We start from the raw sequence: 25,292 nt of genomic DNA, 5'->3' as shown, positions 1-25,292 counted from the left end.
AAATTAAACATTAAATGCCATAATCACTAGCTCTGTATTCTAAGCAACTTGAGGACTGACAATATGACTTATAATTCTTGGCTTCCACTGCGTATTTTAGATGCACATGTAGTTTGCTTTGCTTTGCAATTAACTTGCTTATTGAAAATTAAATCTGTGGCTCCTATGGGAAAGAGTGGGTCACAAGGTGATTTTAAGAAGATTAGAACTTGTCCTTACATGGCTTGGTGTCCACTCCCGTGACTGCTGCGTTTCCTGCTTCCAAAGACAGTCTATACCAAGAATATCATCTAAGTGTCCTGAGGTAATGCAGTTTCTGAAATAGTCTGACTTTCTTTCACTCCCACAAAGAAGACAAAGAGTCAGTTTAAAAGTATATTTTTAATATACATATCTTCTGGGTCCAAGGTGGCATAATATTATATTTGAAAGACAAATTTATGCATTTCATTAGTATTTTTTTTCAGAAGTCAGTATTCTCCAGGAAGTATATATTTTCTGAAATTTCAAGAAAAATTTTTAAATAAGCTAAGAATTAATTTCTTCTGATACTGTCCAGTATGTCTTAATCTATTCAATAATATGACCAATGAAAAAGATTCTCATGTGTCACCACATCTGAGGTGGTTCAGTTGAAAAAAAATTGAGACAGCTTACTGAATTCCTGGAAGAAAAAAAACCTCTTTTTAAATGTAGTTATAAGCATGTTACACTTAAATATTTTTACTTGAGATGAAAATTTCTTGGGGTGAGAGTATCAGTAACAAATCATTCTTTTTTTCTCTTTGGCTATTTGGAACATTTGGGTCTGGACATCCTCACAGATTAAATGATTATCTGTTTGTTAATGCTAGGAGAGCTTATTTCTTAAGTTTCGTCTGAGGGGAATGGCACATGAGTTCATCTATTGTGCTAAGAGCAGCTTGCCACCTTACGTTAGGAAGGTCCTGAGTCTCACCCGTGATGAGTGTGTGGGAAAGAGTATCTTGATTGATTAACTGTGTCCTGTGTGTGTTTGAGGGGGTGTATGGGGGATGGGGAAACGGAGCACACCATCTGGTTTCAAATATTTTCAGCCCTGACCTGACATGGAAAGTATATTATGTCAGCAATTAAATGTTTTCTTTTGGGGTAGATTCAATAGGAAGCCCAAGAATAATGGAGTCGGTAATCTATACCTTCTCCAGTGTATCTTCCCAACCCAGGAATCGAACCAGGGTCTCCTGCATTGCAGGTGGATTCTTTATCAACTGAGCTATCAGGGAAGCCCCAGTAGGGATAGTAACCCTGGAAAAATAATCCCTTATTGCTGGAATCAAATGCGAGTGAGTAAAGGGGCTCCCTGATATTATTAGGATCTGTATTTGTCAAGGCAAGACAAAGAACCCTTCTCTCTCACTCCACAGATGACTCTCATGGCCCTGGGGTGTCTTCCTGGCTTGGAGAACCTACCTTTGGGTGACCCTGTGGGGGTTTCCTCCGTGGTTTGCCTGCCCCTCTGGATGCCAGCAGGTGTGGTTGCTGCAAAGTCATCATCTGTGCCACTAGGGGTTGAGAAGGGGTCCTCTGGGGTTCCCTGGGTGGCAGGATTTGCTCCTGCTTGTCCTGCAGGAAGGATTCCATTCTGGGCATCTGGATTAGCCTGACTGGTGGGCAGGATGGCTCCAGGGAACAAGGGATGGAAGATAAGACCTGTTAAGATTTGAGAGGTCCCTTGCTGGAATGAGAGAAGGAAATAGAAAAAAAAAGTAAAAAAACACATTTTAAGGCTGGTCAACTAGCATTTTCTTCTTTGAGAGCAGCAAGTTTGAGTAGGATTCACAGATGAAGAGGGTAGAGTCAGCAAAAACAGTAAAGATTGGGCATTCCTTAGAGAAAATGGCCCCCTAGCCTGAGCCAAGCCTGATGCTGGTTTCATTACTAAGGATCCTTGCTGTGCTCCATTTTTCTCAGAAAGGGAAAGCAAGAATCAAGTCAGTCACAGGAAAAGGAACAATGCATCACTTGTTCATATCAGTTGTATCTGGAAGTAGAACTAAGACAGAAACTCCATACAATTGCAGCAGGCTAGATTTCTGTTATTGACCTAAACCACAGTCTCTCCTTTGCTCAGAGTTTTAAAAAAGTAAGAGAATAAAAATTAATGGAAAAATGAAGTCAAGTAGATTAACCAATTCTTATCTCATGACTTTTATGCTTTCTTTTGATATATATTTTTCAAGGGCATTGGAATATTCAGTCAAGAACATTTCTTTTGGCAACTCAGCCACTGGTGTATTCTTTGAGGTTACTCAATGGATCTCCTTTCTATTGGACTGTCAGTGATTTGCACACTGGTACTGAATGTTGTTGGTACTTAGACTTGTTGTTTTTCCCCTGGGAAAAAATTACCATGAAAAATTCTTCCTAAGACAAAATACCTGGAAATCAGCTGGTTTTGGAGAGAGTTCAGGCAGAAACCAGTTTCTGGGACCTCCCAGTTCTGATAGCATTTGCATAGAATAAAAAGGGTTGAAAACTGATAATTAAGATACAGGTCTGTTTCTATGAGCATGGTTCTCAATTGTTAGTATACATAAATACCACCTGGAAGGCAGAAATATGCATTTTTAACCAGCACTCCAAATTGTCGTGGTTTGATGGTCCGGGACTGACATTTGGAAAACACTGTCTTAGATTTATGAGGTACTGAAACCAGAATTAGGCTTATGCTGGATGAGAGACAGGAGTAGAGTACAGAAGTTTTCAAACTGGGGGTTGTGGCATCCATGTGTTTGAAATAAAGAAGATGGTGCATCATTAAAAAACAAGGCAAAAATAGTAGGCTATAAATTACCAGTGTACTCTCTATAATAAGGGTAAATATTGTTTCATAAAATGTGTATATTTTAGCAACATGAAAAATATAACTGTTACTGTGCATTCACTAAAACAACTTGAAAACCATTGGAATAGTGGATAGAAAAACGGCTTTTAATCTAGATGTACTGTTTTATTGACCTTGGCACATATGTTGCTTGAGTTTTTCTAGCCTCTGTGTCTTTTTCTGTTAAATTGTGTTAAAAATCTCTAATTTGTAATCTGGTGAGTATTAAAGTCAATATATGTAAAAAGAAAAATCCACCAAGGTGCTTGTTTTATAAGATCAGGTCCATAACTGGTAGAAATGGGTGTTCATGTATCAGTGTTGGCAAAACAGCCCCATTATTTGATTTTATTAATGAAAAATTAAGCAAATCTCTACCTTCCTTATAATATAAAAATTTAAACACTCTCTTCCCAGATATTTCCTCAACTCTTTACTTTAGTGTCAAGTTTAGATACCATTAATTCAAATTATTTTTCTCTGAAAATGACTTTGGAGAAATGCGTAGAAGTGCCTAGGCATAGTACTATGACTTTTGGGGTTCAGCCCTTTAGTTATTCATATGTCTAGAGCAGATTTCATTTATCATCATAAGATGCTAGAATAAAAATATATTTTTCTACAAGCATTAAACATTTAAGTAAAAAAAGAATCTTTCCTGAGATAGAGATCAATATGTATATGATTCTAAATCTACATGTATTTCAATAACTTATAACACTAGATTTTAATCATCTTTAAATAAAATTTAAAAATATGCAATGTCTCTCTGGATAGACCTGAATCTGAGATCAATATGAGGAAAATAAAAGCTAAGTCAAATCAGTGGAGAAGTAGCTGGAGAAGGATGATGGAATCCCTAGCTAGAGAAAAGATAACCTCATGAGAAGGCCTACAAAAGTGTTCAGTGTATGATAGCATGTACCAGGTTTAGGGGCTGAGGTCAAAAGTTATATGAGGACAGAAAACAGCATTGTGGGAGCAGTGAAAAGAACTTGAAATACTAGGAATTAATTTTTTTGTTTACCAGTTCCTCTGAGCTTAGGATAGTACCCTAAAAGGAAAATAATGACACATATTATTAGACAGATTTTAATATATTTGAGGCAATATATATATATCATAATTTAAAAGCTTAAAATGGTTTTAAAAAGATATATATTTTTTAATTTTCAGCAATAATTTAAACTGGCTTTGAGACTTTTATTACAAAACTCAAGTCAGCACATGGTATTGGACTGCTAACATTTTTTATCTGAGTGATGGGAGGTTTTATGCATTTCAAAAATTACCTATTTTCTATTATTAGGTAATATATACACATTAGAGGAAACTTGGAAAATGCAGACAGCCATAAAGAAAAAAAAATATAACCCCATCATGCAGAGTTGATGTATTTTCTTCCAGATGTTTTTCAAACATTTCTTTTTTACATACTAGAAGTCACATCATTTACACAATTTGTGTCTTACCTTTTAATACTACACAGCAATTCTTTAACCATGTTGCCAACAAATTTTAATAAATGTACTTTTGAATGGTCACAAGTATTTGCTTTTATGCTGTACAGTTTACATAATAATTTTCCTTCTGTTTAAATTTAAGTTGCACCTAATATACTTCTCTGGGGGCTTCCCAAATGTGCAATGGTAAAAAGTCTGCCTGCCAAAGCAGGAGACCCTAGAGACGCGGGTTCTTTCCCTGGGTCAGGAAGACCACCTGGAGTAAGAAACGGCAACCCACTACAGTATTCTTGCCTGGAAAATTCCATGGATAGAGGAGCCTGGCGGGCTACAATCCATGGGGTTGCGAAGAGATGGAAGCAACTGAGTGACGGACCGCACACACAATATTTGTCTTTACTATAAAAATATTTTGATGAATATATTTGTAAGTAAACCTTTGCTGTTCCTTGGAATGTGTTCCTTAATGTGGAATTAAGAGTTAGTGTGAATTTTGTATTTGATTCTGCTTTTAGAAGTAAAAACTCAAGCTATATGTAAACTTATAGCTGATTCACGCTGTTGTACAGCAGAAACCAACATAGCATTGTAAAGCAATTATCCTCCAATTAAAAAAAAAGAAGAAGTAAAACCTGCCATCTGATGCTCATACTTGATCTTAGCTTTTGGTAATTGTATGAGTGATCTCAAGAATTACCTTTCATAAAGGAAAAATAGAGAGGAAAGTTTATCATTTTTAGGGAAAAGACATATAGTTAATAAATACATTTGAGATTAAAAAAATCCCCCACATCATCAATTTTTAGATCACCTAATTAATTAATTCATTCATTTTCTTGCTTGACAGTGTGGTTTAAAGGATTGACTGGTTGCTTCATCTGTGATGTTTACCATGTGATATAACTGAACAACTAACTGTAAGTGTTGCTAGTTACTCGTCTTCAAATTGGAAATAAAAACATTGACTACAGAAGATTATTTGAAGCTTAGATGAAATAGTACATAATAAACAAAAAGTGTTTAGGACAGTGCCTGGCACATAGTGAGTGCCCAGTAAATGTTCTTGTTATTATCCTATTTGTAGTGTTCATACAGTGCAAAGTAAATAGGAAGCTTGGCAACTATCTGGTGAATTGATACAGAATTAAATATTTCACACTAAGATGATCTAAAATAAAATCATATTGTAAAATAATCTTACCTGGGCTCCAAAGTGTGCTACAATAACTGGTAACATCTGAAAAAAGAGTGAAAAATTTAGTAAAAATATACTAAAAGTTAAATTCTGGCAAATGATGCAAATATTGAGACTTTCAAAATAAGTACACAATATTTATTAAATAGATATTCCATTTAATGTATCATCTAAAATCATAGATATTGACTCATGAGAAGGATGGCAACTGGAACTGATTCAGTTCGTGAAAAGATTAGGCCCAGAGAGATTTAGAAACCAGCTTAAGGCAGTACATTTAAAAGGCAGAAGTTAGTCAATTGGATGAAAATAATTTTGTTCTCAGTTCAGTTCAGTTCAGTTCAGTCACTCAGTCGTGTCTGATTCTTTGTGACCCCATGAATCGCAGCACGCCTGGCCTGCCTGTTATCACCATCTCCTGGAGTTCACCCAAACTCATGTCCATCGAGTCGGTGATGCCATCCAGCCATCTCATCCTCTGTCGTCCCCTTCTCCTCCTGCCCACAATCCCTCCCAGCATCAGAGTCTTTTCCAATGAGTCAACTCTTTGCATGAGGTGGCCAAAGTATTGTAGTTTCAGCTTTAGCATCATTCTTTCCAAAGAACACCCAGGACTGAACTCCTTTAGAATGGACGGTATCTGCAAACTTAAAATTATTCCAAGTAATCATGATGATAAAATGCATGTTTCTTTTCCATGGGATGTCATAAGATACATGAAATCATGTAGTGGATATTTTAAAATAGTCTCACAATGGTTGCCTGGATATTTTGCTATTAAGAGAGGCACAAGTAGGAAATTATGGATGATATTGTTCAATATCCCTGGTCCTAACAGTTCTTAGCGCTAAGTGAGAAACACTCTACTGGTTACTGATGACTATGTGAATGGAATGAATTTGTAGTTGGAAAGATCTGGGTGAGGTGTTGGTGTGCCCTAGCACTCTAAGAACTAACTTTAGGATTTGTTAGAAAGAATTAGGATTTTAAGGTTTATTTTTATTTCTATAGAAATCCAGTGTCATAAAAGTTATCAAAATGGGACTTTTAATGCAACCCAACCTAAAAGATTTGAAAGTCTTATAAAAAGACCTTTATTATTTCTCAAGAAGTTTGTACAGTAATACCCATAATGCTCAAAGATTAAAAATACACACATTTAGGAAAAAACCTTACTCTCAGTTAGATCCTTGGCTACTGACCATAAAACAAATAGTCTTCAGGGTGGCAATGAAGAAATGGATCAAAGGAAAGGAACAAAGGATTTTTGAGAAAACAAAATGGAAAGTTCTTCTTTAAAGGCAAATTAGAAAGAACAAAAAGATACAAAGAGGAAACCACAGATGTCTAAGTAAAAACTATAATGAAAGATACTTAACTAATGTAATACCGATGTAACAGTAAGGAGAGAAGTTGTTAGTTTTTCATAGAGAATTTGTTTGAAATAATAGCTAAATGTATTGAATGATTACCATGTGATAGGTACTGTTCTAAGTGATTTACTCCCTTAATCCTTCTAAAAGCTCTAGTGGTAAGGTTCTAATTAATTCCTATTTTAAATGATGAAGAAAGTGAGTCACAGAGGGTTAAGTAACTTAACCACATAGGTAGTAAGTGGAGAGCCAGGATTTGGCCAGAAGTTGTGTGGTTCTAGAGTTCATTCTTAGCTGCACTGGACTTGCTTCGCTAATGAGAACTGTGGACATGTGCCTGGGTTTCCGGCAGGGGATATAAGGTACTCTGCATAGGGAGAGACAAGGTCAGAGCAGCTGCGCCTGCACAGGAGAAGGCATGTATGAGGACCCTTGGTGGTGGTATAGCCTAGAGACACTGAAGAAGCCCCAGAGAGTGAGGACTGATTTATATTATTGGTTGATGGGGCCACGCATGTCAAACGTCTCTACCGAATCTTTAATACCATCTACAGTGCCCACTACTGCCTTGGACTCCAGTGGATCTACTCTTTGGGGAATATGAAGATGTACTAAGTCTGACTTTGAGGTTAGAACAGGGCAGCAATTGAAACTGAACCTGGGGGCAGTTGGCAGGTGGACTCTACCAAGGTCATGCAATAAACAACTCTCTCTAGTCTTTTTCAGAGGATCACCCTTATTATTAAGATATAAATAACAGAAAACACTTGGAGTGAAGGCTCTAATATATCTGTAAGAAATAATATACATCAGTATTAAAAAAGAAATGTAAAAGTTAGTTACATAGTCTTTTGTGTTGTTATCTTGAACAAAAGAAGGTACAGGGAAAAGTATTGGTTGAATACGATGTAGAATTTAAATTGAGCAGCTTAAAATAATTTTGTCAATTAAACTCAGCTTTGATTGTAATTACTAATTAATGCAAGCTTGCTACTGTAAGTTGGGTGTCCATAGTGGTAGGAAGATAGGATATAGTTATGCTTCATTTTTTGGGAATGTGTATTAAAAGTCTTACATTTTTTAATGTCTTTGGACTCACAAATTCTATTCCGGGTCTTAAGGAAATAATCACCAATATGGTCAAAGTCTTAGTTAAAGGATGTTCTGCTGCTGCTGCTATTGCTGCCAAGTCACTTCAGTCGTTCACTGTGGTATTATTTACGGAAGTAAAAATTTTGGAAAAAACACAAACTTTTCCAGTATGGTGGAATACTAAGCAATCATTGAAAACAATATTATGCTATTCACAATATTATAAGTGAATATTCAAAATATAGGAAAGTATTTTCAAAATGTATTATGTGAAAAAGTTATAGAACATTAGATATAGTAAGGACATATTTTCTTTAGAAACCATACTTATATGCATAGCAAAAAGACTGAAAGGTCATACTCTAGAATGCTGACAGTGTTTAATTCTGACTGATAGGCTTATGAGTGAATTTTAGTTTTTCCTTTGCTCTTGAGAGTCCCTTGGACTGCAAGGAGATCCAACCAGTCCATTCTAAAGGAGATCAGCCCTGGGTGTTCTTTGGAAGGACTGATGCTAAAGCTGAAACTCCAATACTTTGGCCACCTCATGTGAAGAGTTGACTCATTGGAAAAGACCCTGATGCTGGGAGGGATTGAGGGCAGGAGGAGAAGGGAACGATAGAGGATGAGATGGCTGGATGGCATCACCGACTCGATGGACATGAGTTTGGGTGAACTCCGGGAAGTGGTGATGGACAGGGAGGCCTGGGGTGCTGCGATTCATGGGGTCGCAAAGGGTCAGACACAACTGAGCGACTGAACTGAACTGAACTATCTTTTTTTCTAAATTCTCTATAATTAACATATAGCATATATGTAATAATCAAGAAAGCTTCTACAAAAAATCAGATTTTGTGGGAATGATAGGGACTGAGCTTATGTGTTAGGGAGAATAAGTTAACGATAACCAATTAGTCATAAAGGATCCCTCTATTTTTCTCCAGAGTCATTTAACAATTTAGAGAAATTCCAAGAGGAAAAGTTTGGGCTTTGCAGTTAAAATGCAAGCATTTCTAAAAAGAGGTGGTGTCCTAAGTATGTCATTATATCTTTGTGTGAGAAAGTTTTGGGTTTTTGTTTTCCTAAAAGCAAATAATTATGGGAGGAGAAAAAGAACTAGAGGATTCTCAGGAGCTTGAAAGGAGGCATGGAAAAAGAGCACAAAAAGGAGATTAGATTTGCTGGAAATAAGCTTTGTCCATCCCTTATCTTTTCTTTGGAATGATTCTGGTCACTCAGAAGTCTTTCACAGAAACAGAGCAAGCTAGAGAAGAATCCTGATGCCTCTCAATTCCCAGCTTTATTCTTTACTTCTCAATCTTCTCTAGCTCTTCATGTTTTCTGTTACCTGTTACAAGTGTACTCTTGAGAGGCAATGGGGCAGCATGCTCAGTTTTCTGGGTGTGTTTTCATGGAGTTTCAGCAAGAACCAAATTGCCAAAGATGGTCATAAGTTTAATAGGACATCCCTCTGCAAAGTGTCTGGGTAAAACTTTCAAGAACCTTGAAAATATTTTTTCCTCTCCTTAGGCTTTCACCTGAGGGAAAACACCAGTGTTAAACTGAGTAGGGCTTTGAACTTACTTGTGGTTGCAGCTGCTGCTGTACCTTCAGTCCCCCCAGGGCCAGTGGGAGGGTCTGTGTACCAGACGGCATCCCTGCAGCAGGATTTAGCTGTAGGGCAATGAGGAAGATTGTTTTGTTTCAATTTGAACATCCAGGATATGAAACTGTATTTACTAGATGTAAAAGGGAGGATTTGCTTTGCAAATCTATAGTAGATGACATTGCATTTGGAATTAGGTATACAAATGAAGCTTAGAGACCTGTTTAGTCTGCTGGTACAACCATGAAGTCCAGGACTAACTTTCACACTCAATTTTCCTTTGGCATTTAACCCATTCTCTTGGGGATTACTTAGGTGATCTCATACTTGCCTTCCCCTTTTGGCTATGACAGCAATGGTTCCAGGAATCTTCCTGATACTTTCTTATGAAGAAAATGAGTTCCTTCATAGGTATCCCCATGAAAATTGTGAGGGTCCAGATAAAGTAGCTTGAATATGATCTAGTACTACATTTAAATCTGACCTCTGGGGGAAAAACCCACGTTAAGCAGGGAAGAAATTTATTAATTATTTTATCCCCCAGACAGATTAAACTATGCAGACATTCTATGAGAAGAATGTCGATTTTCCTATCCGTTCTCATTTGCTCTTGTTGTTGGGGTGATAATAGCAGTCATAGTGTTTGTATGTCATATAGGCTGTAAGGAAGATGTGAAAAAGTGAAAGTGTGAGTCGCTCAGTTGTGTCTGACTGTTTGAGATCCCATGGACTGTGGCCTGCCAGGCACCTCTGTCCATGGGATTCTCCAGACAAGAATACTGCAGTGGGTAGCCATTCCCTTCTCCAGAGGATCTTCCTCAGGAATCAAACCCAGGTCTCCTGCATTCCAGGCAGATTCTGTCTGAGCCACCAGGAAAGCCCCGTGAGGAAGATATGTTGGAGGAATGAGAAGGGGAGCTCAGAGAGGAGGTAAGAACTAAAGAAGTAAAGACTTGAGAATTCGATTAATTCCTTTAGAGATAATCTTAAAGATAAGAAAAATTGTAATGTATTGAATAGTATTCAGCTCTCTTTGACTTTTCTCTGTCACCTCTCTTTCCGTTTATCTATAGTGAAATGTGTGTATGTGTACATCTGTGGATACCCACCCCATATATACACTCAACATGAGGTGTTATTTTTATTTAACAATGAACATTAAAATGATATAAAAGGTACTTACCAGTTGCAAGTCTGACCCCAGTGTGAGCATATGTGTCAAAGGAATTAGACTTAAAGAAGAGAAGACCTGCAGGGCATTGAAATTAATATGTGAGACAAAAAGTTGTCTGGTTTTACAATTCAGTGGTTTATATCCTCAAGTAACATATGCTTTTATCACAGGTGGATTTACCATGAAGCTAAAGCTTCAGGGCCTCTCACTAGCATTGCCCCTTCCATGGCCCTTGGAGGTACCCAAGCAATGTGTCAAGTTTAAGGTATTTATCAGCTTAAAAGTGTGTAATTTACTCATTTCTTATCTCACCATGAATTTTTCACTTTAGTAAAATTTTGCATATCTAATTTTGTATTCTTTTTTAAGGAAAGTCCTCTAAGCTTCAAGTTCCTTAAGGCAGAAGGTTGGCTAGTGTCTTGAGTATTGTGTAATGTCCATAGATCAAAATGAAAACTTTATTCTGGTGTTACTGTACCATTTTCATAAAGTCTAGATGTAGGTAAGGAGAGGTCTTTTTGAACAGAGGGAGGATGGGAAGAAGGGGGAGAGTAGCTAGGAGACCATTAAGTTTTCAAAAGTATTTAAATATGCTTCAATGACAGATTTTACAGTAACACATCAGTTCATCAACAATAAAAGTTAAAAGCACTAGGAAATCTGCAACTATTTTTATGGATTACCTCTTAATCCCTGTAGGTTCTGGCAATTACTGTATTTGCTTAAGTCACAGTTTTTCAAAAGCATATATGATCAAGCTTTTTCAATAGGTGTAACTATTGCTTTTCAGAGTTGACTAGATTTGGTTGCTGAACCAAATTATTACTCAGACAAAAGGAATAGGAATGAATATGTGTTGAAATAATAAGAATGAAATAAGAAATATGAACTTAAAAAACTATGTTTCTTGTTTTTATTCCCCCCCTCCAAATAAGGCTTTTCTCTCTCTTGCTCAGTCAGGAAACTTTGGGTGAATCTTGACTTTAAATCCACCAGCTTTAGCATGTTCGCTTTGATGGTCTCCAGATTTTCAGCACTGTAGAACTCTTACCTGACTTGGCTGCTGTGGATTTAGCAGTGTTGCCTGATCTGGAACAAGCTTAGTAGGAGGAAGCACCAGGGCAGGGTTGAGCTGCATCTGTGATAATAAATATTTGAAGAAGCAGCATCTACCATTTCTCATGTGTGTTCACAAGCCTGTTTGAGTTGGCCTTGAGTCTGAACTTAAAGAAAGCTAGCAGAATACCAAGTGAAGGGACCTTATATACACACACTGGAGCTGTCATGACCAGCTCTCCCTCCCCCACATTGACTGGGAACAAGACAAAGAATTATTAAGCTATTTGGCAGGATGAAGTTATCCAGTAGGGAGCATTCCTCCAGCTCAGCCTTGAGACACCAGACCTCAGAGTAAAGAAACTTATGTCAAAGTGAAAGGAAAGTGAAGTCGCTCAGTCGTGTCCAACTCTGCGACCCCGTGGACTGTAGCCCGCCAGACTCCTCTGTCCATGGGATTCTCCAGGCAAGAATACTGGAGTGGGTTGCCATTTCCTTCTCCAGGGGATCTTCCTGACCCAGGGATCAAACCCAGGTCTCCTGCATTGCAGGCAGACACTTTAACCTGTGAGCCACCAGGGAAGCCCCCTAACTTATGTCAGGTGATCTGTAAAAATGGAAAGAAGACTAAGGTTTAGAAAGAGAATGAACAAGGAGACTTTTAAAATTCTCTTCTCCTGGATGACCTGTTTTAAGACAGAAACAATATAACTTCCAGCTTTACCCATTCCTGATGGAAAGTCATGCCAATGTTGAATCTTAAAACTAAATTTAAACCTCTTATAGAATATTTCACCCCCACCTAGGGGTAGGAGCAAGGAAAAAGCACATTTAATGAATATTGTAGAGGTATAATTTCAAACTTAAAAATGGTTTGAGGTCTTGTATCCATTTATTTCCAGGAGGTAATAAGTTTAGCCAAAATGCAAAAATGTCTGCCTTTAGCCCCTGTGTGTTTTGGAGGTTTTAACTCCCTGGAATATTTTGTGCATGACAGGAGATGCAACTGTAGAAAGGGAAAGTGCCAGACCAGGAAGGGTGCTGTGGGGAGGGACAGAGGGTGAGTAGGGCACGTGGTTTTCTGGTGGTAGTCATTTATTTTCCTCCTCTGGATATAAAATATATAGTCCACACCTCAGCTCTGTACACATTTGCTTTTTCCTAATGCTTGAAGATAAATTGCCATGATTTCTGCTGCATTTTCATGAAGCTGTCAACCTTGAGCCTGACAAGTCACTCCTGTAATAGAAATTCAGTCCCCTGCTTGGTCAGAGTATTTTCTTAGTGTATTAGGAATAACTGAATTTTAGGGGTAAAAGTCTTTTTGAGTCCATATGACCTAGTTGTATTATTCTAGTCTATCAGTGAAACTGAGAAGCACTGTGACCTGCCCATGGTGATTTTATGAGTTGTAGAGCCTGTACCAGGAATTCCTGCAAGGACTTTTAGTCCTTGAAGAAATGAGTCCTTCTATTTGTTTCTCTTAGCCTTCCAGCTGCATTGAGGTGGAAGCTTCCTGTCCAGGCTGACTCTAGTTGGCCTTTGCTCCTGACTGTGTCCCCAAGGATAGTGTCCTGTGGCTCCCCCAGCACTGCACTGACTCTTGGGCCACTCGGATATATCCTGGAGCTGACAATGCCTCTTGACTTCACTTTGGTCTTTTCTCTCAGTCATAAGAGAGAAAATTGGCACTATCTGCCCTTAGGGGTCCCTTTAAGCCTTAAGATTATGTAAGTACAAATCCTGCAAAGGTGTTTTCATCTCCTGTGATTCATTGTCAGCATGGTAATCACAGGGATCCTTTGAAAACTGCAGTCTGGTCTGTTCATGTCTTTCTTCAACCCCTGCCTTAACCTCTGTTTTCACTCAGAGTAAAAGTCAGGGACACTACAATGGCCCAAAAGGTCCTCAAACCCTGGCCCCCCAGCACCTCTCCGAACTCCCACTCTACCTCATTTCTTCTCATTCACTCCATTACTGCTATTTAGGTTCCTTGCTTGTCTCTGGGACACCCGAGGCCCATTCTTAGCTCAGAACCTCACCGCCACCTGCAGAGGGAATGCTCTTTTCCCAGATGTTGGCTCACTCCCTCACCTGCTTGAGTTCACCTTCTTTTTGAGGCTTACCTTGACCACTCTCCCAAACATCCAAGTGTCCCAGCTCCAGTGTACACCCATATTCCCAAACTTTTGATCCACTGAAACAATTGCTAGGCTATTTTAAGTGTTCACATTTGCAAATCTATTCATTTCATATACCTTTATGATAATTCAACAAATTCATTTACAAGTAATTAAAAAAAACCTTGCTCATGTGTCCCGAGTTTTTATTTGATAAATCCTACTCTGATACCTAATAGACATTTTAATGTTACTTCTCACACTTCCTATACCACTGATTCTTGCTGCTCTCCCAGTCTGCATGAATCTGTACACTACTCCTTGGTCCACCTTGAATAATAGCTATGCTTCTAGAAAGTTTTGTCTTGAGTTTTCACAAACTATATGGTAATTTAAATTCACAAGAGATACCCAACTTAGAATAACCTTTTGGCAAATTTATTCAATGAAGTGCAAAAATCCACATTAAAAAATTAACTTCCTAATTTACCTTGTTTAAAGATTAAATTTTTACAGGAGACTTCTTTAAAGAATGACGAATGTGTGTTTGGAATGAAATAAGAAGGAGGTTGGTTTTTCATGTTTGTTTCATCCCCTCCACGAAGATCACCCTGTTCATCTCCTTCATAGAACTAATCATGGTTACAATTTATAATTTATCATTAAAAATAGTCCTCATAAACACCATGAAGGATTATGTCTTTTTTTTCTCTCACCATTCTATCTTTAACAACTAGCATATTATTTGGTATATAGAGAGTTTTCAATAAATATTTGTTGATTGTATGGATGAATAAGCAAGTGTTAAGTGAGCTTGAAGCCTAATTGAGAATGTTATTTTTGTTCTGCTAATTCATAGTAAATATCTTTATTTTTTTTCTCATTGTCCTCACTGAAGCATATCGAAGGGAAATTTACTTAGAGATACAAACCACTCATGTCTATAAAATATTGGAGGATAGTTGGAATACATGTTTGAATACTAGGCTCTTTTTTTGTTAAACCTGTTATATGTGAACTTATTTTGTGACGAAATATTCTAAGTAAAAAATATTATTTGCTTCTAATATCCTCTTGTTATTGCACAATTTGGTAGACTTTTTAGAGTTTTTATAATTTGTGATTCCAATTAGAAAACTCAGAAAATGTAGTTTACATCTTTAATAATGAAAAAATAATTAGTTGGCAAGAAAATCTTAACTTTTTTTTGGAAGTAAAATAATTATCCACTTTGAGCAGACATAATCCACAGCATCCCTTTTTCTCTTAATTTCTGCCCTATTGCTCTGTCAAAAATAATCAAAATTCTACCATGATAAAGTGGATACAATGTAAGTACGTTGCAATATACACTAATACTTCATTAACATCATCTTTCAGCTTAGGAAATAAAAACAGGAAACTAAGGGAATGGGTCACAAACAGAAAAGTTTTGGCAGAGAGGGAGAGAGAGGTCTACCGTTAGAGATGCAGTTAAGGCTGGGTTACATAAAATAAACATGCTGTACTTACCGGTAATGACAGAGTTGATCCTAGAAGACAAAACAGTAGAATCGCAGCCTTCATGTTCAAATTGCTACCTGGAACAACAAAGCAATGTTATTCTTTCACTCTATTTTTTGAGACAAAGTGGTACGTGAAAAAAATGAGTGGTCTCTTGGAAACGGGATCAGTTCTGTTACCTTTCTCTTCACTAGGCAAAATGTACAGGTGAGGTGATTTCTCTAGTCTGTATGCTGAAAATTTTTACCCTTAGGTGAGCTATGAGTGGGTAGAAGGAATTTAAATTTGACTCCAGGAGGCTGGCAACTGAGGGGCCAATCAGGACTTAGCTGTTTGTGAAGTCATTTGGTTTCTTTCATTTCCCAACACTTCATTAGCTGCGTTATTAGCTGCAGACATCATATTACCCAATGTCTACCATTTGAATAGAGGGTATTTCAGGAAGACATGCCTTGTATAATTAAAAGTGCAGACAATAAAAAGTTACAATCTTTCTTCACCTCCATCTCCTTCCCAAATGACTTCCCAGAGTACCTGTTTTATCATGCGTACATGGGCGCATAAATCAAACATCAAAATATAGCTGCCTATGTTAAAAAATGAGAACTATTATATATATTTCTCTGCAATTTACTTTGTTTTACTTTATAAATAATCAGCAACCTATTTGTCAGTAGGTATAGATTTATTTCATTTATTTAACGGCTGCAAGTACTGTACTAAAGGATATGTATGTTTAAAATTTCAATAATGGGGTAAATGGCCAGATTGCCTCCAGAAGTGTTGAATGGTACACTTTATTTTAAATGGGGGAAAAGCTACAGTAATCTAAGCAAAATGCAGGGGTCCACTGAGGTTTCTTTCACAAACAGAACAATGAAGTGCTCACCATAGGCTTTCAGGGCCCTGGGCTTTACTGGGAGTTTTCTTTAGCCTTATGTATAAGGAGGGAGGTATGCAAATTCTCAGTCCAAATCAAAGGTAAATCTGTGTCATGCTAGGATTTCACTTGGAAGGCCATCTTAGAGTTGGCTAGTTTTAGGGTATAGAATGGGCTTCCCAGGTGGCACTAGTGGTAAAGTGGTAAAGCACATTGGTAAAGTGCTTGCCAATGCAGGAGACATAAGAGATGTGGGTTCGATCCCTGGGTTGGGAAGATCCCTTGGAGGAGGGTATGCGACCGATTCCAATATTCTTGCCAGCAGAATCCCATGGACAGAGGAGCCTGGCAGGCCTCAGACCATCGGGTCGCAGAGTTGGATATGACTGAAGCGACTTAGCACACATGCTCACAAACTATAGAATGTCTGAGACAATGAGTTGTTCCCCAAAGCTTTTCTATAACTATCCATTGCACAGTCAACTTTCATTACAGTCAGGTAAGAATAGGGCACAAAGGTTAACCAGTATACCCTTGGTAAGTGTAATAATGTATGTGTGTGTGCTCACTTGTGTCTGAGACTCTTTGTGACCCCATGGACTGTAGCCCACCAGGTTTCTCTGTCCATGGAATTTTTCAAATATGAATACTAGAATAGGTTGTCATTTCTTACTGCAAGGGATCTTCCCAACCAAGGGATCAAACTTGGCATTTCTTGGGTCTCTGGGCATTGGCAGATGGATTCTTTACCACTGCACCACCTGAGAAGCAGTAAGTGTAATCCTAGGAGTATTCACAGGTATGGAGGGGAGCTTGGTTAATTTTGTTGGGTCCAGGAGGGCAGAGAGGGCTTATTAGAGGAGGTGACATCTGAGCTGGTTTTGAAGAGTAAAAAGGATTCATTCATTATGAATGCAAGAAGAACATCTAGGCAGAACAAGTTTTTATAGATGGAGGCAAGATGTTATTGCTCCTTATCACAGGAACAAAATGAGGTGAGGGCAGCGGTGAAAGACAGGGTTGGAGAGATACCTAATTTTAATCACCTATAGTATTTTTGTTTGTCTGTTTCTCTTAATATTACTTCTTTTGGCTCTCCATTGACACTATCTCCTTCATCTCAATCAGATAGAGCTCCTTCCTTATCTCCTGATTGTATGTTTCTCTTGAGCTAGATGGAAAGTTCCGGAGCCATGTCTTGTGATTATTCAGTGTCTTCTATGTTAATGTCTTTGCAGAGCACCGTATGGGTCACTGCATGTTGACAGATAAATTGCAGAGGTATATACTGCAGGGCGCTGGAGGGAGGTGGAGTTCAGAGAAGAGATGGGGCTTTAAGTGGGTTTGAAGGATAGATTTGATTGATGGGACAGTGAAGAGCCTGGTCAATGGGGTGATCTTAAGAGGGGCAATGACACATAAGGGCTGCAGGATGTACAAGGGAAGCAACTGTGTGTTCTCACAGGCTTTCATAGGCACATTCATTCATTCTTTTATTCTGTCAGTTCGTTCTTCTAACTCATCAGCTAGCATGTATTCACTCTATGTTCTGCTCAAATTGTTTCAGTTTCTGGGACTAAAACAGTGGTAAAAATCCCTGCCTTAAGGAGCTTACCTTTTGTTGCTGCTGCTGCTGCTGCTGCGTCGCTTCAGTCGTGTCCGACTCTGTGCGACGCCAGAGAAGGCAGCCCACCAGGCTCCCCCGTCCCTGGGATTCTCCAGGCAAGAACACTGGAGTGGGTTGCCATTTCCTTCTCCAATGCAGGAAAGTGAAAGTGAAAGTGAAGTCGCTCAGTTGTGTCTGACTCTTAGCGACCCCATGGACTGCAGCCTACCAGGCTCTTCCGTCCATGGGATTTTCTAGGTGGGGGGACATTAAATATTTGAGCCTCAGTGAGTGGGAGGGAGGCTGTGACACTGTGGAATCCACTCTTTCCTGAGCATTATTTTCAATGAATGTGTAGGGGGAGGGGCTTCCTTAATTTTTTTTTCTTTTTGGAAGAAGTAGAGTTGAATTTTATGCCACTGTTGTTCCTGGGATTAGGTGAGGAGACTTGGGTTCTGTTGCCAGCCTAGAGTTTGGTGCCAGTGGTCAGCTGATTCAGTTGAATCACTGTGTGACTGTCTGGTCATCAGGTGATTCAGGGAACTGACAGTGCATCAAATGCCTGATGTGGACGTCTCCAACCCCAAGCTACAATGGGACATGCCCTAGCTCGGAAACTGAGCAGTACGTAGGTTTTGGCCAAAATAAATGTGGGAAATAAAGAAAGTGGAGTACTTTCTTAGACAAGGAATTTTAACTTTGAAAGCTGATACCTTGCAATAATATAATTATGGAGGTGGGAGTCAAGAAATATGTAATATAAAAGGGGAGAATTACTAATCTTTTGAAAACTGAGAGACATCAGCAAAAACAGAGGTAAACCGAGCAGTCCATAGGTTTTGACCAAAATAAACGTGGGAAATAAAGAAAGCAAAGTACTTTCTTAGACAAGGAATTTTAACCTTGAAAGCTGATAACTTGCAGAGGCGGAGGCCGGCGCCGGGCTTTTGATCAGCAGGCCCGCCTGGCTGTGGGCCCCAGGCCTCTCTGCCTGGGACTCTGCGCCTGCGCTCGCCCGGCTGCTGCCTGCTCCCCCGGCGCACCAGTCCAGGCTGCACCACCCTGCCTGGGTACCTGGGCGATCCATGGGCTGCAGCGAGGGCTGCGATGACAGATTATGGCAAGGAGCAGCGCAACGAGCTGGAGGCTCTGGAGGCCATCTACCCTGACTCCTTCACAGTATTATCAGAAAATCCACCCAACTTCACCATCACTGTGACATCTGAGGCTGGAGAAAATGATGAAACTGTCCAGACAACCCTCAAGTTTACATACAGTGAAAAATACCCAGATGAAGCTCCCCTTTATGAAATATTCACCCAGCTAAATCTGGAAGATAATAATGTAGCAGACATTTTAAAATTATTAGCATTACAGGCAGAAGAAAACCTTGGTATGGTAATGATCTTCACCTTAGTGACAGCTGTGCAAGAAAAATTAAATGAAATAGTAGATCAAATAAAAACTAGATGAGAAGAAGAAAAGAAACAAAAAGAAAAAGAAGCAGAAGAAGCCGGAAAGCAATTATTCCATGGTACTCCTGTTATAATTGAGAGTTTCTTAAATTGGAAGGCCAAGTTTGATGCAGAACTCTTGGAAATTAAAAAGAAATGGATGAAGGAAGAAGAGCAAGCAGGAAAAAGTAAATTAAGTGGGAGATAACTATTTGAAACAGATCGTAATCTCGACACATCTGATATCCAGTTCTTGGAAGATGCTGGAAACAATGTGGAGGTAGATGAGTCTTTGTTTCAGGAAATGGATGACTTGGAGCTGGAGGACAATGATGATGATCCAGACTACAATCCTGCTGACCGGGAGAGGAACTTGACTGACTGATGGACTATTCCCGTCTGCAGAGAGGCTTGACTGCCACAGCATCTGTGGCTATGCTGAGAGGGTGTTGATTTTCCTTTCTTTTTTCTAAGAAAAAAAAAAAAATTTCAGGAGAATATTCTTCTGATGGCTTTCATCATTGAACTTAATAAATTCATCTTAAAATTTCAAAAAAAAAGAAAGCTGATAACTTGCAATAATATAATTATGGAGGTAGGAGTCAAGAAATAGGTAATAAAAAAGGGGAAAATTCCTAAATCTTTTGAAAACCGAGAGACATCAGCAAAAACAGAGAGGTAATTTATTTTTCTTAAATGACTTAGGCTATCAGGATTCATTACAGTATTTTGTGAACTACAGGCAACACCTAGCCCTGTAGGTCTAGACATTTCTTAGTATTTCTTATTGGCTTTAAGTTTCTTTGATTTATGGACACTGTCTCCTCAGGAAAAATGCACATATGCCCATGAACACAATGTGTACCCACCAACTTCAGGGGTTTCATGGATCTCCTGAGAGCCCCACTGTGCACAACCACCCTTTTGTTGTGTTCATTCGCTCAGTTGTGTCCGGCTGTTTGTAACCCCATGGACTGTAGCCCACCCCGCTCCCATCTGGCCATGGGATTTCCTAGGCAAGAAAACTGGAGTGGGTTGCCATTTCCTTCTCCAGGGGATCTTTCTGATCCAGGAATCAAACCTGCATCTCCTATATTGACCAGGGTTGGGGGTGGGGGTGGTGGTTCTTCACCACTGAGCCACCTGGGAAGCATCCACTCTATCGTGGTAGAATTTCGATTACTTTTGGCAGAACAACAGGGCAGAAATTAAGAGAAAAAGAGATGCCTTAGATTATGTCTGTTCAAAGTGGGTAACTAGTTTACTTCCAAAAAGAAGTTAAGATTTTCTTGCCAACTTTATCACCTGTGACCAATGGCCAAATCATTCTGCCAAGAATTCTGGACATATTTTCCCAATACCCAATCTGAAAAAACTTCACGAGATTAGTAATAAACCTATATAGGTTTTTTTTTTTCCTATCTAATAGAATTTTTTGTGTTTAGTCACTCACTCATGGATTGTAGCCCACCAGGCTCCTCTGCCCATGGAATTTTCCAGGCAAGAATACTAGAGTGGGTTGCCTTTTCTTACTCCAGGGGATCTTCCCAACCCAGGGATCAAACTCACTTCTCTTGCATCTCCTGCAATGGCAGGAGATGTTCTTTACCACTAGTGCTACCTGGGAAGTAGAATTTTAGACACGCTTAATTCATTGGCTGTCCTGGCATTCATTCATCAAACCACTCCATAGAAAAGTGGCTCTACAGAAGGTATTTGAGCATATCCTAATTTTCTGTGGGTAGTACAGGTTTGTGTTTGAGGGTGAGAGCTTGAAAATGAAAATGTTAGATCTGGATGTGGGTTTTGGTAGAGGAGCAGGTGAGGAGATATTTCATTTTGATGAGATTGAGTTTGTCCAGGTCTTTTGTTGATTTGTGGACTTGGATAAAATTTGGTGTGATCAGCTTTTTTTTTTTTTTTTTTTTAATAATCAGCCTTGAGGTGGCTTTCAGCAAGGTTAAGGTTTTAAAGTGTTTCATGAACACCAGATTTTAGAAAATACTTTAATAGGTCAGAGTTTGATTGACTATAGAGTTTTATATGAATTTTTGGAGAGCAAGTGCCTGACTGAATAGCTTTTTTAGGAAGTGCTTTGGTCAGGACAATTCTTTGCCTAACAAACCACTCTTGGATGACTGTATGGTAAGCCAACACCTAATTAAACAGCCATTTTGGGGTGCATTTTAGATGGGTTGGTTCTTTGCTTATTAGTTATTCTTGAATAGTGTTTTTTGTACATATAGGTCTTAGCTGATCACTGTTTTCCAACCAGCTGTGGAAAGGAAATGCTTTTTTGATGTTTTTTATAGTTTTTGGAGAGTTTGTTTAGAGGCAGCTGTTTTGGATGAGTATTGATTTGTTTTGGGTGAGTCTGTTTGGGGTAGCTTCTTGCTGAACAGCTTCTTTGGACAAAAGAATTCTCTGCAGATCAGCTTGTCTTGGGTAAATTTGGGTATAACCAGGTCCTGGATAAACAGCTGCCTTTTGATGAGCTTTGGATGAGGAAGCGCTTTTCTCATAAGTTGATTTGATATAAACTTGAATAAACATTTGCGGATGAGTTTGTGAACAGTAAACTTTGTTGATTAGCTGATCTCCAGTGAATTTGTTTAGAGCCAACTCTTGGCTGACTGGTTATTTCTGGATGAGTTTAGATTGGGACTATTTTTTTTTTAAACTCATCAGCTGGTTTTAGAATAAGTTGAATTTGATCAGAGTTTTATTGAGATGAAGCTGGCCTGAAAGCAGGAGAATCAGACTGTGCTCTTTTCCTGGTTCTACTTTTCCTTTGCTGACTTACCAGATTGATCAGTTCAGTTCAGTTCAGTTTAGTCGCTCAGTCATGTCCAACTCTGTGACCCCATGAACTGCAGCACGCCAGGCCTCCCTGTCCATCACCAACTCCCAGAGTTTATCCAAACTCACGTCCATTGAGTTGGTGATGTCATCCAACCATCTCATCCTCTGTCATCCCCTTCTCCTCCTGCCCTCAATCTTTCCCAGCATCAGGGTCTTTTCAAATGAGTCAGCTCTTCGCATCAGAGAGGTAAACAAAAAAACTATCACTGTATCTTAGAAGAGAAATAAGCGAGTAAATTGGTGGTAGTGTCTTTATTTGACACTCATTTTACTGGGGGTTCTAATATAGCTTTTATTTGGCTGTATAGTTAAGCTGTACGATTTTCTCAATTGTAGACCCCAGGCTAAATACTCCAGACAACCTCCTGATCCTATTTTAAAATCACCAGATGTCAAGGATCATCTTAAGTGTCTATTGTTGGACAATTGGTATCAATTAGTCTAGGTAATATATGTTAACTATTAGGAGAGACTGTTAATGTGGGGTAGGGAGGAATTTCTTGTCTTGGGGCTCACTTTAGTGTCTAGTTTCACATTGTGTCCTCTTCCCCTTACCCTAAACCCAACTGAGTTCTGGTCTTATAACTAATTCAAACACATAGCTGTTGGATATTTACTATTTTTCATACAGTGGTGATGAGCTGGAAGGTTGCCAATTTGTTATCTCTGATGTAAAATAAGAATAGACAACACCAAATACACAGTCATGCCCAAGGCCAACATCTTGAAGTTTGGATGGAGGTGGAGAAGTCTGTACAAGAGATAGCAAAGGAGCAGCTCCACAGGAGTGAAACTTGGAGGGGACAGTTTTAGACAGGGCAAAGTAAGAGAATTTTTGAAGAATGACAAAGTGTGGGGAGTTGATAAGAGATCAAGTGTAATAGCTACTGAAATAAGTCCATTTAAATTAGCAGCAAGTAAATCGTTGGTGAGGGCTTCTTTGGTGGCTCAGAGGTAAAGAATCTACCTGCCAACTCAGGAGATGTGGGTTCAGTCCCTGGGTGCGGAAGACCCCCTAGAGGAGGCAGTGGCAACCCACTCCAGTATTCTTGCCTGGGAAATCCCATGAACAGAGGAGCCTGGGGGGCTGCAGCCCAGGGGTTCACAAAGAGTCGGACACGACTGAGCTACTGAACAACAGCAATGAAGTCATTGGTGAACTGAGGAATTGAAATCTTGGAATGAAAGCTGAATCAGAGGACATTGAGAGGTGAGTGAAAGGTAAAGATGTGAACACAGGATGATAGGATATCTGTAGACAACTTGGCCTTTTGAAGACTTTAGCTGTGACTTGGTGAAGAAATAAAGGAATAAAGGTGCTGGGAAGGCAGGGTGTTTTGTATCTAAAACACAAATAGAGGGTTTGATCTTGGGCTGAGCCACTGTAACAGGAATAAAGACAAGTAAGATGGAAACAATTGCAGGCAGATTTGTAGATGTGGTGGCAATACATGGAGGGAATTGTTAAATGTTAGGTAAGTTCATTTACTAAGAGCTGAGGGAGAAGGGAAAGAGACTGAGATTTTAGGCTGAAGAATATATAACACAATCCTTTTAAAACCCAACTGGGCCCTGTGGAGTTCCCCCAGGGTCAGAAGTCTTTCTGTGTCTCCCATTTCTTGTTTATAGAAATAGGCTTTAATCTCCTAGACCTTCCCTGAGTTCCAAAGAGCAGATTCAAAGTTAACTACCTGGGAAAGTGAGAGAATGCAAAACAAGGGAAAAGCAAGCCCAACATAATCTCTTCCATGACTGTTAGCTTAAACCAATGCCTTGATTTATGACCCGACACTGTTGAGATAATGTCCTGTGGCTTCAACCAGCTGGCCCCAAACCGACTTAAAACTGATGACACAGGGAGGGCCAATTAAGAACTGAAACGCCCGAACCATCACCAAGGCTCCAAGTAAATGTAAAATGCCACAACCATCATCTTTTCCTCTCTCCTGGAAAGAAGTTAAGGGATCACAAGACCATGATTTAATAGTCTGCTTTACAGAAATACATAGTTCAATCACAATCACCACAGTGACACATCAAGAGAAAAAAAGCAGCTCCAGGAAGTCTGCGTCTGTATCTTATCAGGAAGCTGAAATCATGAAGAATCCTGCCCACCCACCTTTATCTTTTTTGGCTTTATAAAGCTTGCAACCTGGCCAGGAAACAGGGTGTTTTTGAGACAGTCGACATCTCCCATCTTCTGGGTTGGTGCCTCCTTGACTACTACGCCTTTCTTTGCTCCAGACTTTGATGTTTTTGCTTGTTTGGATTCACTGTCCATCCAGCACATGACTTGGGTTTGACAACACTTTGCAGTGTGAGTGAGCATGCCTGACTAGAGACTCGTGCTCTGGGGCAAGCTTGTCTAGTAATTCCAGTTGTTTTGCTGTGAGATCAGTTCCAATAATCCTCAACGACTTGGTTAAGTGGTGTGGGTTCAGATAGTTGTGTTTTCAGTGGGAAGTCTTTATTATTATGGGCACTTAGCCATGGTGCTGAGGATAGTCAAAACTTCAGGTCAAGGATGGATCTAACCAAGGATCCTCACTTGGGATTATCCCTCTTCAAATCTCTTCCTCCTCCCTGCTCTTTCCAGCCGTTCACTTCTCCTTCTTTAACTGAAACAACATGGAAAAAACAAAAGCCATTATAGGGAAACTCTCTTATCTTCTCAACCTACCTGCATGTGGGCTTATCTTTCTTACTACAGTGGCAGAAGTATCCTTACTCCTACTGATGGACAACTCCTCTGCTCAGGTGGCAAAGAATCCACCTGCAATGCAGGAGACCTGGGTTTGATTCCTGGGTCAGAAAGAAACTTTTCCATAAGGAAATTGCCTGGAGAATCCCATGGACAGAGGAGCCTGACGAGCTACAGTCCATGGGGTTGCAAAGAGTCAGACAACTCAGCGACTAACCCTTTCATTTACTTTCTACTTTTGTTCTGTTTGATCCCATTCTTTTCTACTTTCTTAAGAACTTCACCTTTTCAGTTCCCTTCCCATCTCATTTTCCTTGGATCATTTCTATCAGCAATCTCCG

At 39.3% G+C, this 25,292-nt stretch overlaps 1 protein-coding gene and 1 pseudogene across 1 annotated transcript; one reads left to right on the top strand and one right to left on the bottom strand.

Annotated features, from left to right (window-relative positions):
* Nucleotides 654–15,747, bottom strand: AMTN (amelotin). The gene is made up of 9 exons (XM_005681932.3): nucleotides 15,628–15,747; nucleotides 15,458–15,525; nucleotides 11,821–11,907; nucleotides 10,779–10,844; nucleotides 9,574–9,663; nucleotides 5,531–5,566; nucleotides 3,894–3,920; nucleotides 1,453–1,717; nucleotides 654–664 (listed from the first exon to the last, which is right to left on the bottom strand). The coding sequence occupies exons 2-9, from the start codon at nucleotides 15,509–15,511 to the stop codon at nucleotides 654–656; spliced, it is 636 nt and encodes a 211-aa protein (XP_005681989.1). The 5' UTR covers nucleotides 15,512–15,525; nucleotides 15,628–15,747.
* LOC102172048 lies at nucleotides 18,944–19,773 on the top strand (annotated as a pseudogene).

The sequence above is a fragment of the Capra hircus genome, chromosome 6 (genome assembly GCF_001704415.2).
Source record: "Capra hircus breed San Clemente chromosome 6, ASM170441v1, whole genome shotgun sequence".
Classification (NCBI taxonomy): domain Eukaryota; kingdom Metazoa; phylum Chordata; class Mammalia; order Artiodactyla; family Bovidae; genus Capra; species Capra hircus.
Note: the sequence above shows the minus strand (reverse complement) of the source record. Positions and strands in the feature narration are given on the sequence as shown.